At 40.3% G+C, this 15,664-nt stretch overlaps 2 protein-coding genes across 9 annotated transcripts in view; one reads left to right on the forward strand and one right to left on the reverse strand.

The window, feature by feature from the left end:
• Positions 1-1,118: 1,118 nt before the first annotated feature.
• Positions 1,119-13,492, reverse strand: pcid2 (PCI domain containing 2). 7 transcript variants are annotated; one of them, XM_007904075.2, is made up of 15 exons: positions 13,469-13,492; positions 11,001-11,105; positions 10,382-10,471; positions 10,201-10,274; positions 9,403-9,468; positions 8,796-8,837; positions 7,725-7,779; positions 6,634-6,737; positions 6,459-6,534; positions 5,890-6,031; positions 5,345-5,445; positions 3,230-3,303; positions 2,600-2,725; positions 2,325-2,448; positions 1,119-1,719 (listed from the first exon to the last, which is right to left on the reverse strand). In XM_007904075.2, the coding sequence occupies exons 2-15, from the start codon at positions 11,034-11,036 to the stop codon at positions 1,630-1,632; spliced, it is 1,200 nt and encodes a 399-aa protein (XP_007902266.1). In that variant the 5' UTR covers positions 11,037-11,105; positions 13,469-13,492; the 3' UTR covers positions 1,119-1,629. The 7 variants fall into 7 exon arrangements, with proteins under 7 accessions (XP_007902266.1, XP_007902267.1, XP_007902264.1 ...); XM_007904076.2 differs by lacking the exon at positions 13,469-13,492 and adding an exon at positions 13,345-13,368; XM_007904073.2 differs by lacking the exon at positions 13,469-13,492 and adding an exon at positions 12,741-12,796.
• Positions 13,080-15,664, forward strand: part of LOC103185525 (cullin-4A) — a 32,860-nt gene continuing 30,275 nt past the window's right edge. The window contains exon 1 of one of the 2 annotated variants that reach the window (XM_007904078.2): positions 13,080-13,727. In XM_007904078.2, coding sequence (XP_007902269.2) covers positions 13,325-13,727 — 403 coding nt within the window. In that variant the 5' untranslated portion in view covers positions 13,080-13,324. The remainder of the gene's footprint in view (positions 13,728-15,664) is intronic. The other variant, XM_007904077.2, reaches the window with a different exon arrangement.

The following is a 15,664-nucleotide window of genomic DNA, read 5'->3' on the forward strand; positions in this document are numbered from 1 at the left end:
GTTGAGAATAAAGAATTAACATTACTAATGTACTACAGGGACCTTGTTATTTTGTAATTAACATTAACTTATGTATGGTCTGAATGGTCTGAACGTGTATGGTCTGAAATGCAAGTCATTTCCAGCAGTTTATTCTGTGACCTGGAGAATGACATTATAACACAAGGCTGCTACCTTACACATTGCTTTTATCGTTGTAAAACACTTCAATAATAAGAGTTCAACATCAACAAGTACACTCAGCCATCAAGCAGGTTAATCCTGACCAACTTCAATCACTTAATCATTTCCTGTAGTGAATACATTTTGTGGAGGTCAGCCCGGCGGTGTCTGACACATGCGGAAACCCGTCACCATGCTGAAGTATCCAAACCAAACTGAGAATTCCATGCATCCCACATGGAAATCCCAGAGATAGATTGTTTGGAATGGAATGCGCACTCTCTTCCTGGAGGGAAGTTGCTTACCTAATTCGGGAAATTATTAGGCCCAGGTTGGTAAGAGCAAAGGCTTGGAGACCCGGTATGTGCATTGGGTACTGCTGGAATCTAACCAGCTAAAACCGCATAGCTTGCCGTTGATCACTGTCCGGCAAGCTTGCCCCCTGCTTATCTGGCTAGGACCACCCTGCTCTTTAGGGCTTTGGCTTGTAGGGTTAACAGCAGCTGAATGGGATGAGGCCCTGCTCCCAGTGACTCTGCCCTTTCAAGTTCTGCCGATGAGCCAAACTGGCTGCCTGTCATTAGCAGTGCCCTGGAATACAACTGTCCCGACTGGCTCAGGAACCGGACTATCAAGACCACCACAGAGGCCTAGCTCGATTCTGACATTCTGTTGCCAAGCACGTCACCTTGGAGGCCGTTCAGCTCCAAGGAGACTGCTTAACCCCATTGTGAACACCATTTCAAAAGTGTCCAAAATTTGTCTTTACAGTACATATTTGTGAGCATTTATGAAGTTCTTTACATTCCACATTTTCAAAAAACAGTGTCTGCTGAAGAATTACTTGCAAAAGTTGATTAAATTCTGAACAGGCATTACTATATTGAAATGAGATGAAATGGAGCGATAACACAAAAAAACTAATTTCCAAAGAACAAAATCATAAAGAAGTTTTCTTCGTGAAAAGAATTGCTTGTATTTATTACATTATTGCAGGCATAGTACAAAAATAAAAGTACTGTATTACCATCTTAATGACAATTACAAATTACAGATCATACTGAAAGTTGTGGCTTGAAAAAACAGAAATGTCAAACAAAAACACCAGCAAAATCTGAGTAAACACAACTTCAAAATAGAAATAAATTCATCCTGCAAATCAGCCAATTTTCTATTTTAAAAAACAAGTAATAAGCTTAGCTCAAGCAACTTTGAAAAACTGCCATGTTTCTTTATCTCAAAGAAAAATATTGCTTCAAAACCAAATATAGTAGATAGAAGAACCTGGCCATTTTATATCTTAAACACCAGAATTTATGCAGTTATACAACTACCCAAGCACACCATAAGACACAGTCTATGCATGGACTATGGGGAAATCCATTTTAAGGTTTCATCAAACGATGCACATTTTAGTGAACAGAGCAGAACTGCCTCCTTTGTTGTCAATCTCAGGTAATTACAAATTTAACAAACAGAGGAAAGTGGTGGAAATGGGTTCTGTTTACTGACGACAAGCTTCTGATGCTGGTGAGAGATATAACCCTTGATTTGTCCCTGAAAGAGAAAAAAGAAAGATTATGACTAGAAACGCAATAATGTACATGAGAGTACAATGAAACTCCGCTATAAACTTTTCCCATCTTCTGATAATCAGAATACTCAATCAAAGTCAAGGAATCAGCATTATTAAAATATATATTGTGCAGATAGAAACATATGCTATAATTTGTTTTTTTAAAAAATACAATTTTAAAGTAATCCAAAAACATATTTTGCTTCAATTAATTTGAGCATATTCGCTAATTATATGAAAATCAAAAGTTTTAAATGAGACATTCATAGTGACATCAACATTGTGAATATCAGTGTGATAACATCTCTTAACAATGATATGGTTTAACATATTGAAATTGGACTTCTGGAAATCACAAAATGTTCCACCATCCCATGAAAATAGCATATGTTCCAACATGACGTAAATGAGACAAACTCTTTCATCAGTTAGTTACACTATACTAAAGCAGTTAGTAGCACTGAAATTATTCTTGGATACTTTTGTTTACCAGGAAGGAGTAGCCGATTTCTGATATTTTAAAATAATACATTATGCCACATAAGTTGACAATTGAGGACAAAGAATATAAAGATGTAATACATACCACGTAGATGAGGTTTGCTAAAATACATTGGACTTCATCAATGTCAACATCCTCTACTTGCATGAATTTAAGTGCAACCAGGAAAGCATCCAGTGGGAGCTGGTGTGTTTTCAGCAGTAAATACCTGAAACAGGAATTCATCAGTATTTTAGATTACATTTAAAATAAAGCTATTGAATCATCAAAAAACACCATGGCTGTTCAGCGAAAAATAATGCCCTAAGGATTTGCATAAGACATACAACAAATAAACTTCAAATGTAATCGTAACTTACACTTTTTTGAACAGATTTCTGTAAGTGATAATTTTCAGTTTTTCAAGTATTAGAAAGATACCACAGCGAATGAAGAAGATCTCGTGTTTTGTCAAAGCCTCATTCAATAGCAAAAGGTTCCCTTCACTAAATGGTGCATGGAAAAAAAGAGGCAGACAAATTAAAATAAGTACATTAAAACTATTCTTTCTCCATTCAAAAACATAAAATCAGGTCTTTTAATGCTTGCCAGCATGGTGTGGCTCTCCAAGACACAACCTTGTCTGAGAAAACCTTAGTTGCCCCAAAATAACTCCTATAGTAGAGCAGAGGAGAAAAAACACTATTTTCAATGCACCAACTTGGGCACAATGAAATATAAAGTAATGTATGGATATAGTAATGTTTTATTGTATACATATAAATACTTTTGCATCAGGTTCAGCAAAAGGGAAAACAATGCAAGAAGGTGGAGGCCCAATGTTCTGGGAAGAAGATACTTTGACTTTGTTGCCATAAGAGCAGAAAAACGAACCGAAGATTTGTTTGCAACTATATTTTTATCTGAAAGAGGGAAATCTACCAAATTACTATATGTGCCACACAAATTGCATAAATATGAGTAAAAGGCGTTTAACAGAAACATTATACCTTACAGCCTTGGTCACATCAGAAAACTGCAAAAGATCATATTTTCTTAGCAACTGGACTGTTGGCATTTGACCCTGTGAAAACAAATTTATTTTTTTATACTGTTTCAGAAATATGTAGATTTATTTTCATTAAAAATAAGGCATTGAATTTTTTAAAGAACATACTTATTGCTACATATACACTTAGTGAATTTATAGATACTAGTCATTTTGAGTACAAATGTATTGGGAAGCTGATTTTACTAGCCAATAGTGGTTAATTACAGTATTTTGAAATCTGCAATAGCAATAAAACTCAAATGTGCTCGTGTGGCAGTCTGAAATCACCAAATGCATTAAAATCCAGAATGGGACTATACTGAGAGGATGAGAAGAGTTGACACCACAGTGGTAAAAATATGTATTTAGTTGTTTGACATAAAGAGCTCCAGAAAAATAAATAGAACAATGTACTATTCTTGGCATTGGAGAAACACTGACTGAATTAATTTAAGATGGCCATTGGAGTTTGCAAGATACATATTAAGAGCATTTTTTTCTTCAGTAGGGGTTAGATTATTGAAATTATGTCACAGAAAGGTGCCCTCTACAGCTGTAAAATAAAAAGGAAGGGAAAGGCGACAAGGCATTAGTTTTAATGTGGGATCACCACTACAGTTCTGTAGCAATTAGAAACAAGGATAAAGAAGATAGTCCCAAGAGTCTCACAAGAAACCGTACAGATCAAGACTGAGATAGATATGTTTCTTATTGCAAAAGAGATTAAGGGATATGGGGATAAGGCAGGGTTATGGTATTAGCTGAAGTTAGATTAGAAGATCAGCCATGAGTGAATGGCGGGGAAGGTTCGAAGGGCCGAATGGCCTACTCCTGCCCCTTTATGTTATGTTATGAAAAAACCCTTTGATCCATTTGATCTCATCCTTCAAGAAAGTCCACTGTACTTTTTTCTATTGCGAAATCAGGCAGTTTCATAAATGGTCCAATGTCCTAGCTTTTAGTAGTCATCCTGATAACACATTCAGCTGCCTCTACCACCCAACCTGACAACCCATTCCAGCTATTGATCACAAGAAAAGATTCTTGCGTTCAGTCCTAAAATTGACTTTCATAACTTTGGATCTGTGCTTTTCCTTGAAGTATCTGGAAATACTGATAAATGTAAGGGAAATTATAAACCTATCCGAGTGAGACATCCACTCAGCATTCACAACAACAACAAATTGCATTTACATAGCACGCATTATGTGGGTTAGTGTCCCAGAGAGCTTGACAGTGGCGGAGTCTGACACTTAGCCACGGGAAGAGGGAGGGGGAGTTGACCGTAAGCACGATCAAAAAGGAAAGTTTTTACACAGGATTTGAAAGTGGGGAGGGAGGGGGCATGTGGGAGGGATTGAGGGAGAGAGTTCCAGAGATTCGGGGCATAGTGGCTGAAGGCACAGCCATTGATGATGGAGCAGAGGGAACAAGGGACAAACAGAAGGTCGGAGCCACTGGGTGGTGGAGTGTGGGGTAAGCAGGTTGGAGAGGTGCCAGGACATGAAGGGATTTGAAAACAAGTAAGACGATCTTCAAGTTGATCGGTTCGATAACTGGGATCCAGTGCAACCTGGCAAAGACTGGTGTGATGGGGGTACAGAGTTTTGTGCGGGTGAGTATCCGGGCAGTAGAGTTTGGGATTAATTTAAATTTGTGTATGGTGGTGCTGGGGAGACCAGGGAGGAGCGCATTGAAATAGTCCAGACAATCCGGCATTGGATTAGTACATTTACTGTACACTTGTGATTTGATCCAATCACAAGGATAGTTCTGTGTTGTGAATTTATATCCAATGTAAGAAAATTATATTGTGATTGTCGAAAATCATGTTACGTGGGGGCAGGTTCATACTGCTTACGTGTCCAACGCAGCTATTCTGAAGAGCCAAAGAAATGGAATTCAAAGCATTTTCTGCCTATTCCTGTAAACTCTATATGTGATTTTTTTCAGGCAAGTGTGAATCAAGACAAGTTTAATTGCTATTCCAGGCAGTCATTTGTGTATAGGTGGGGTGGATGGAAGGGAAAGACTAGTTCGCCTATAGTCAATTGATATGATACAGCTTACGTACAAGAAGCATCTTCACAGGCAGGAGGTAGATCAAAATCATTCGTTTGTTTTTCTGGCTAGATCTGTGGCAGTGCTCAAATGCAAATGATAGATATTCTTCCGCTGAAAAGAAAAACAAAAGTTTGAAGTTTTTAAAAAATAAAATACAATTTCTCCACTTAAGTGAGGCCCCAACAAATTATTACTATGTACCAGCAACAAGGAGCTAAAGCTTACAAGTGTTATTTTCATGTGATAGATTCTTTCGTCTTCAGTCCTTTATAACAGCAAAATGACAGAAAGGCATATCAGGCCAGACCATTTGGTTGCATGGTGGGTGCTAATAGAAGTTTTCAGTAGAGCACTTAAAATCTTTCTTAAAAATAGAAAAAAGAACATGTATCCTGAGATGGCAACTTAATTGCTAAGCGAATAAGATGATTTTATAAAGTTTATTTAAATATAGTTTTTTCCAATCAAAGCTTGTTGGGATCACAAAACATATCAATCTTTTCCCACTGCCAAAGATCATTATTTCCATCAACCAGTTAGGCCCCGGTATCTCACCTTGCTTAAAATCACTGTCAAACATGGCTTTCCTACCAACGTAATACTTATAGGTTACCCTTTGTGCCATGCTGTATTCATCCTTCAGGTTGGAGCTATCAATAGCTCTGATTAGAGGCTTACAGAGGTGAAGCTTATTGATCTGTAAAATAGTAATAGAAGTGAAGATTTTTCCTGCATTTTCCCAGGTTCTTCTGTATTGACATTTTATGGACGCAAACATATATCTCTGGAATTGCGGATTGAATCGAACCTGAATGATGGGATGAATGTTTCCTTTCTCTGCTAGCTCAAAGAGCCAATGTGAATGATTTCACAACATCAAATTGCCCTTAATTCAACACTAAATCACTAACTCACTCCAAGAAGAAAAAGGATGTTCGGTGTGCAAAGTCAAATCATATACTGGTGCTCTTTCTGCAGACAATTATATATGTAGAGAAGAACATAACTGGACTTTTTGAAGTTCACTAGAAATCTAGTTTATTGGCATTCGGTTTAAGGCACAGAATAAATGCAGGTCTGAATCGGATAATTACAGAATTAGAACTATTATGATTTCTCCTTACCTTAAAATAAATTTTGAACAGCTGGTTGATAAGAAATAGCATTCCCCATTTCTTTGAGTCATCAATCCCAGCACGACTGTATTCAGAAGTAATCACATCAAAAATAGAGGTTGGTGAGATGGATTTTTTTGTTGTGATGTTGCACAATTAAACAAAGCAATTTATTAATACCTACTTGTCACTGGCACAGACTCGGAAACAACTCATCAGCAGTTCAGCAGCTTTCTCCAGCATGTCTCCCATTTTGCCTTTTCCCTTCTTCGTAAGCTGTTGGTCAGCCTAGCCACAGAATGAAGTGCAGGGAAAAATGGAGAACTTACATTTTGACAATTCCTAATTATATGCCGTAATTCTTTTAAAAAACAAATTAAAAACAACACAAGAATCAATTTTGACACTCTTCTTTAACTAACTCTTGCATACCACCCACACAAAAAGATGAACCCCTTCCTGAAACTGTACATTGAAGGCTTTCAAACCCTCAACTTTCATCTGTGTTAGGCACTCTTTTTCTTACATGACTATGCTGCCAAATGCTACACAACCTCCATCGACCCTGGATCAATATATTACATTTATCCTTCTGAAGACAATTCTATTACTCCACTTTAGCATCAACGATCCTGCTCAGGACTCAGCAAGCTAAGCAAAAGTACAGATTCACCTAGACCGCTACATTACAAATGACTAATGGGAGTCAATAAAGAGGAGTGCAATCATTACTTTTTCTCAACTAGCTCAGAAGATCAATGTAAAATACTGTACAAAAATTCACAACCTTGAAACAATAATGTAAAGGCTTTGTTTGTGTCTTGATAACATCTTAAAAAGTTGACCTCCTTTTCTGAATTACCATCATAGGAATCCTCAGTCAACCCTGCCTCCCACAGCTGATATTCAGACCCATTCAATGTGGTTAGCAGGACAGATACAGCAGCTACATGCATTTTCCCCACCAGGTGGAGACTACAAAAATAAAGATCCTTTCACGTACTGGAAATTCAGTGGACTAGATTTAAAACCAGTTTCAGCGAGTAATAGAAAGGCATTCTGAAACTCACCAAAAACATAATCAAACCAAAACGTTTAATAGTTTAAAATAAACATAAGAAAATAATTACACATTAAAACATAGCATAAAGAGAACCTTGAAACAGATGATATTTCAAGTTCTGAAATCATTTGCATTTCTAATTTAAGATCATTAGCTGTCTAAAGTTATTTTAAACCAAATTAATTCATACTGATAAAGAACATTATACTCACATTATTTGCAAAAATCCGCAGGTCCAAGGCCACTGCATACATAATTGGCAATGCCCTAACAATTACATACAAACATGCATACACAGTATCAAAAAAATTGTACTTCAAAAATGTCTCATCTTGTTCATACTGTCGCATCCGCATTAAAACTTTTTAAAGCAATTTCTGTATTTCTGCCAGCTTTACAATTTTAGAAACGCCTAAACTTATGCTTGCAGAAAAATTGTTTTTATTATATCAATACATGTTTAACATCATTTGCCTGACCATGAATATTTCAATCTTTTTCCCTAAAGTAGACAAACCCCTATAATAATTCAATATATTCCAAACTCAACTGCATCACACATTGCTAATAATTCCTTCTTTGGTGGGAAATCATACAAAATACATTTCTAACCTTGTTGTAATACAGTTTATGTGCGACTCTCATATTGGCAACATTCTGGAACGTATTGCAATAGAACCCTTTTAATGCTAATTGACTTATAAAGGCAAGTGTATAGCTGGCTTCCCATATGTCGGACAGCATCGGACTACACTACAAAATGTCCAACTCTAAACCATCAGGTTGCTGCCCCTGGACAGGACGCTAGTGATGGCCCAGAGCCTGGCCACATGATTATTACATGATTTTTTAATCTATATGTGGAGGATTGTTGTTCAGGACAAATCTTATCTGTCATGGGATTGTTAACATCCACCTGACTGGCAGGCAAACTAGACCTTGGTTCAGCATCTCATTTGACAACTCTTGCAATGTACCTCCAACTGTACTGCACTTTGGTGTTAATCTAGACTACAATCTTAATCTTAACGTGGGGCTGGAACCACAGTCTTCCACTGCCAACTAAGCAAAACCGGAAATTAATTAAACCTCCATTAATTAATCAGACTTCTCCATTTTGGAAGCACATATCAGAAATTGATCAATGATAGAAGAACAGAAAAAATTAGGACTTTTTTTCAGAAAAATGTTATCTGGCAAATAATAATTATAATATTTCCTTCACTCAAGAGCATTTTTCAGTCTTGAAATGGTAAAGATTTAAAAAGAACTCTGAAACTCACCAGTTTTCTTCCTTGTGTGCTTGGAATGCTCGCAAGAAAGATGTTTTACAATTAAGGAAAGCAGGTTACATTTTGTTTCATTATTATTTTAGGTTGCTAAATCTTTGAAACAAAACCAGAACAACACTTGAATTTATGAAACAAATTCCTATCAAACATGCTCTTCTGCAGGGACTTGTGAACAAGCTATTATATGGTAATCAAGGCCAAATTAATATCTGCCTGCCAAAATCCTTTTCTTCAAAAAATTTACAAATATTTTAAATTAAGTGTACACTACATTATTGATACTGAGGAAGTTCGCTGGATGTCCCAATTAAATTGCATCACACACAGAACTTTGCGTCTCCAATCTCCACCAATGCAGCGATTTAATATTATTTTCTTGCATGTTTAACACACACTCTTTCACTCACACACACACTTTCATATTCTCTCTCTATTTAATCCAGAATTCTCTCACAACAATCACAGTTCTTTAGCAATTGTGTGCATTACTACACACAGAATATATCAGAAGAAAAAAAAATGAGAACACAAAAATAAATCTCCAACTTGCTTTGAACTATCTTTTTAAATTCTCCCATAAATTATTCACAAAGGATATTGGACCACAATGGTTTGGTATTTGTATGCTTCTATAAAATCATGGTTTGCAACTGCAAAGGTACACCTGTGAAAAAAGAAAAATTATTTTGTTTTGTTACCATCTAGTATAACATCAACTAATGTTGGATTAGCTATTGTGCAGATTTCTTATTCTTGAAATGGTAATATGTTAGTACAGTGTGTCCATATCATCAGTGTGATATGTGCCTCAAAATCAACTATATACTGTATGCCTCAAAATCATATACAAAGCATCTTTCACATAAAAGAATATCTCAAAGGAAATGAGAGATTTAAAGATATTAATGATGATCAAGATTTGAATTTAGAGAGAGATGTATTTTTGGTGTCAGTAACACCATACATTTTGCCATATATAACGCATGCTTTCAAGAAACAGTTCTCTCATTCCACTCTCTATCAGTTCTTTCTGCATTTGTAACACATATGAATGATTGCAATTATAACTCACAATACTTTCCAAAATTGAACAGAATGGGTATGGTTGAGTTGGTGCATAATAATCTTCCACTCAAAGAACAAAGATCGCCTCAAACTGACAACTGAAATATACTTTAATATTTGTACAATTGATTCTAATCTTCCAATACAGTGCAACGATATCTTGGGCATGTTTAGTGACAATGATCAGAATTTAGACAGATCAATATTCTTTACAAAATTCACCTCAGAGTGTGAACAAAGTGACAATTATTATGTCACATGAAATGAAATGAAAACTGTTTGAAGGGTGGGAGGTACGAGTTTTAAACAATAATTAAAAAGTTTATTTTACCTTAAATGAGCTGCCACCATTTCATCATAAGGAGGTTCGAGAATCTGCTGGCATTTCTCTTCTGGGCTGGCTAACTGGTTTCAAGGAAATAAACATGTAAATATAAAAACACCCAATTTTGCACAATTCCTGCAACTTTTTGTACATTAAATGTTGGAAATAATGAAATGTTGTTTCATACCTGCAATCTACGGTTTGCTACATGGGGATGTTTGAATGAGACAAGTTCAGCACATGAATCTCCCTCCCTGTTATCAATAGACTCCAATACCTATTAAAACAGCAATTTATTAAAGATGTCATAGTGCTACACACATTACAAACATAACTTTCAGGAACTATTCAACAAAATTATTAATCTTTATTCTTAATTAACGTTCTATACCCTTCCACTCTACACTAATTATTTTATAACCCCATTTCGGTCGTTGGTTTTCATTGTGTTCAATGATTTTCTCATGTAGAACAATGACCTCTTACTGTTCCCGTTTCCTACATTCCTACATCAGAGTGCAAAGAAGAGTTCTATGTTGACCAGAATGTTGCAGAATTTCTATCACTCTGATTTATTTGTCCAAGGTTTTGGGATTAAACCAATTTATTAAGATATCTATCTCCACCTTGCATAAATTGTACCAGGTTGCTTTGTATTATAAATATATATGATGTAGTCATCATCAGTAAACCATAAACAACACTGTGAACATTTTATAACAATTGTGTCAAATTGGTCTTTAATTTTGATCAGAATTGTCAAAAATGGTATTATAATGCTGAACATTTGAGGTATTTATCTTTACCTGTTGTAAATATTGATTTAGTGTGATGTGTGCCATTTTTGGCAGGATGCAGTAGGACTGTTAATTATTCCAGATATCGTGAAGGTAAAACAGCAATGAAATCACCTAAGAAAAACAAAGGGAAAAAGTATTACCAACAATAATTTTGAAGAGATGATGTGCATCGCACAATTCAAAAGAGAAGGAAGTTTCTCCTGGTATCGTCACAAACAATCCTCGCATAAAATTAATCATTCGTTTCATCGACATTTGTAGCACATTGTTGTGTGCAACCTGGCTCCCGCGTTCACAGGCAAAACACAGACACTGTACAGCATATCCTGTGAAGGGCTTTGGGACGACCTCCAGACATGAAAGGCATTAAACCAATGTGAGGATTATTACTAATATTATTACCTAGTTGTGCAGAGGGCACTCAGTGCCAGTAACACACAGGGAGCTCGGTGCCCAGTTACACACACACACCGGGAGCTCGGGGCCCAGCGACACACACCGGGAGCTCGGGGCCCAGCGACACACACCGGGAGCTCGGGGCCCAGCGACACACACCGGGAGCTCGATGCCCAGTTACACACACACACCGGGAGCTCAGTGCCCAGTTACACACACACACCGGGAGCTCAGTGCCCAGTTACACACACACACCGGGAGCTCAGTGCCCAGTTACACACACACACCGGGAGCTCAGTGCCCAGTTACACACACACCGGGAGCTCAGTGCCCAGTTACACACACACACCGGGAGCTCAGTGCCCAGTTACACACACACCGGGAGCTCAGTGCCCAGTTACACACACACCGGGAGCTCAGTGCCCAGTTACACACACACCGGGAGCTCGGTGCCCAGTTACACACACACCGGGAGCTCGGTGCCCAGTTACACACACACCGGGAGCTCGGTGCCCAGTTACACACACACCGGGAGCTCGGTGCCCAGTTACACACACACCGGGAGCTCGGTGCCCAGTTACACACACACCGGGAGCTCGGTGCCCAGTTACACACACACACCGGGAGCTCAGTGCCCAGTTACACACACACACCGGGAGCTCAGTGCCCAGTTACACACACACACCGGGAGCTCAGTGCCCAGTTACACACACACCGGGAGCTCAGTGCCCAGTTACACACACACACCGGGAGCTCAGTGCCCAGTTACACACACACCGGGAGCTCAGTGCCCAGTTACACACACACACCGGGAGCTCAGTGCCCAGTTACACACACACACCGGGAGCTCAGTGCCCAGTTACACACACACACACCGGGAGCTCAGTGCCCAGTTACACACACACCGGGAGCTCGGTGCCCAGTTACACACACACCGGGAGCTCAGTGCCCAGTTACACACACACCGGGAGCTCAGTGCCCAGTTACACACACACCGGGAGCTCAGTACCCAGTTACACACACACCGGGAGCTCGGGGCCCAGTTACACACACACCGGGAGCTCGGTGCCCAGTTACACACACACCGGGAGCTCAGTACCCAGTTACACACACACACACACCGGGAGCTCAGTGCCCAGTTACACACACACCGGGAGCTCAGTGCCCAGTTACAGGAACAGGAGTAAACCATTCAGCCGCTCCAGCCCTTTCCGCCATTCTCTGGGATCTCGGCTGATCTGTACCTCAAGTCCAATGACCTGTCCTTGTCCCGTAATCCCCTGAACCCCCCCTCCCCCCCGCGCTGCCCACCTCAGTGCCGGTTGCACATTGCACTCAGCGCTCACCCACTTCAGGCAGCGCACCGCACTGGCGCTCTGCTCGCCGGGGCCGGGCCGGGGGCCGGGGGGGGGGGGCCGGGCCGGGGGGGCCGGGCCGGGGGGGGGGGCCGGGGAGGGCCGGGGAGCGGAAGCGTTAGCGTCTCCCGGGTGACAGGTTAAAGTTGAGCGGGGAGGGAGGGAGGGAGGAGAGGGGGAGGTTCCCTTCCTGTGGCCGACAGAGCGGCTCCTGACTTACACAACAGCGGCCTCAGCACAGAGGCAGAGAGAGAGAGAGAGAGAGAGGCCTCACACACACACATACACACAGACCCCGACCAGACCCACAGCCGCTGTCCTGTCCCAGCGCTCGGGCCCCACAGGCCGCTCCCGAGATGCTCTAGGAGCTAAAGGAGCCATTTTGGGCCGCGGACGGGGCTCGGGCCGCTCTCTCTCTCTCTCTCTCTCCCCCCACTCCCTCTGCCCGGGGACCCCCGACATCAGCGCGGGCGGCGGGGCCTCTCTCTCACCGCCTCCCAGCCCGCACTCCCCTCCCCTCCCCTCCCCGCCGCCCCCCGCGTTAGGAAGCTGCTGCTGGTGGAGGCCGCGGGTGTGTTCATGCTGCGATCAGGTGTCACCTCTGAAAGTTCGCCTCAGGAAGAGCGACAAACTGCTGTTGTTGTGGCCGCGCACTGCAGCCATCCCAAGAAGAGAGTCCGTTCGGCGGAGTCCGGAGAGCCGGAAAGTCTCAGCGGTTCTTACCATAAAGCCGCCTCCTCCTCCTCCCTCTCCCTCTCCCCCTCCCCCCAGCAAACCCCTCAGCACAACCACAACCACCTCAAGAAGAGGCAGCGGGCGGAGGAGCCGCTGGAGTGTGTGGTGTCGGACATGGCCGAGGAGGGCCAACACAAGAAGGCCAACTTCTCAGCTCTGGTCGGCCACACCAATGGCCTCACCAAGTCCGCCACTCTCACCGGGAAACCGGGGACGTCTAAGAAATTAGTCATCAAAAACTTTAAAGGTACGTTCGTTCGGTGACATTATTATTCGAGGCGTTAGTTGCCGACTCTTAAGACCCCGAAGTTTGTTTCGTGCCTCAAAATGTCTCGTTCCGTGAGTCCTCACACAGACGGGCAAACAACCCGAGCTCCAGTCCTGCACATTCCTACGTTTCTATGTAAGGTTACTTTCTGGAAGTTGTGAGTCATTTTTCAAATGTATTTTTTTTTAAATCACGGGAATTGTGTACCCATCCCTCAGGGGTTAGTTTGTCTGGTCACCTCTGGGTGATGAAACTTTACGAACCTGCTCAAGGGGGAGCTCAGAGTTTTGGTGAATTTTGCCATTTGAGTAGTGCAATATGATGCTGTCTCTTCATATGACAAAATGGTAATTGGTTATTTAATAGCAGGGAATGTTTGAACTCTGAAGTACCCAGACGGTATGTTTATGCTGCCAACTCTGATGCCACAGTATTTCTCATATTGGTTGTTACGTAAGAAAATATGGAACCAGAAAATACGAGTTGTCTGTTACTTTCGCAGACATTGCACAACCCACTGTAGTGATGTTTGTGATAGATACTCTTAAATGTGCGTTGTGTGTCTGTCCTCTTTGTGTGTGGGATGCTGGTCCTGACAAGATGAGGATAATATCCTACAGGCCAAGCCAACAGAATGAAGATTTTTTTGTTGAAGGTGGGAAGCAAGATCTCTATTGTAACATTTTGTACTTCTACTGTTTGTATCAAAGTATGCCATTTTCTGTTAGATTGCTTTTATTATTTGATTGATGTGTAAAACGCTGACAGGAATGAGTATTTCTACAATCGTCACTTCAGCTCTGTTTGAATTAAAGATGGTTACAGTATAGTACATTGTACTTCACGTGATCACCTGAAATCCACACTTTTCATATCTACAATGGGGCCAATCCCAATCAGTGAAGATATTCAGTTGTCTACTGCAGCGTTGTGGAGCTATAGAGCCAAGTGCCACATGTGGCTCATGAAGGGTATCCTTCTGACTCATAGCCACCTCAGCTTCAGCAGAAAACATGTCTCAGATAATTCCTGCTAGCAATTTGCTTATAGAGACATGTGGATGGCTATTTAAACACGTTATATGTATGCAGTAAAAAAAAATTCTCTAGTCAGGCTTTTCAATATTCAGTTGAAATAATTATCTAATGTAATACTTGTCTGAGTAAAAACAATCGCGGCAAAACTCTTTTCAGTGTTTGGATCGATATATCTGTGAATCAACATTTTCTACGATCACTTTCATTAAAGGAAAATATAGTACAGATCTCTCTTGACAAACAAGAGTTTGTTAGCAGAATTGTGCTGTGAGGTTGCGCAATCGTTTCCACCGAATTTTCAGAAATTGGTTGAGAAAAGCAACCTGTCAAATCTCTCACTGATGTGTTATATTTTTATACTGATAATATTGGCTTATGTTTGAGGTTTTCTGCTGTCTGTGGTAATCTTAGCGTTGCCTTTGCTGAAAAAGAGTATGATATGGTTATAAATAAATTTTTCAGAGGAATTCTATGACTTGTTTCATTTTTCCACTGGTGTGGCTCACACTGTTGTTCATGAGCCATACATGTGACTTAGTACAAATCTGGTTCAACAACACTGGGCTATTACATTACAAGGAGTTATCACACATCAAATGCATAATACAAATTATCTGTTATGGCAGATAATATTGCATCCCATAACTGAATAACCTCCCCTGCTAGGTGAATGAAATCCCTTTCTTCCTGCAAACAAAAGTTACAAATACGTGAAATGTTTTTTTAAATAAGTGGAATGTTTTGGTTATTTTTAAGTTGGATTTTGTGATTTATGATATCATCTGAACCTTTCAATTAAATCTAACCTTTTAGATCCATCTCAGGCACCATTTCTTCCTTTTTTTAAAAAAAGTGTACATAATGAATTCCATGTACACA

This window comes from Callorhinchus milii, unplaced genomic scaffold, assembly GCF_018977255.1.
Source record: "Callorhinchus milii isolate IMCB2004 unplaced genomic scaffold, IMCB_Cmil_1.0 Scaffold4, whole genome shotgun sequence".
NCBI lineage: Eukaryota > Metazoa > Chordata > Chondrichthyes > Chimaeriformes > Callorhinchidae > Callorhinchus > Callorhinchus milii.

What these genes read in the sequence shown, in the direction of transcription:
- pcid2 (XM_007904075.2), bottom strand. Translation starts at nt 11,036, where the DNA reads ATGGCACACATCACACTAAATCAATATTTACAACAG. An exon ending in GATGTGACCAAGGCTGTAAG is followed by an intron (nt 2,726 to 3,229) that starts GTATAATGTTTC and finishes TGCACCATTTAG; the next exon opens with TGAAGGGAACCTTTTGCTAT. An exon ending in AGAAATCTGTTCAAAAAAGT is followed by an intron (nt 2,449 to 2,599) that starts GTAAGTTACGAT and finishes TTCCTGTTTCAG; the next exon opens with GTATTTACTGCTGAAAACAC.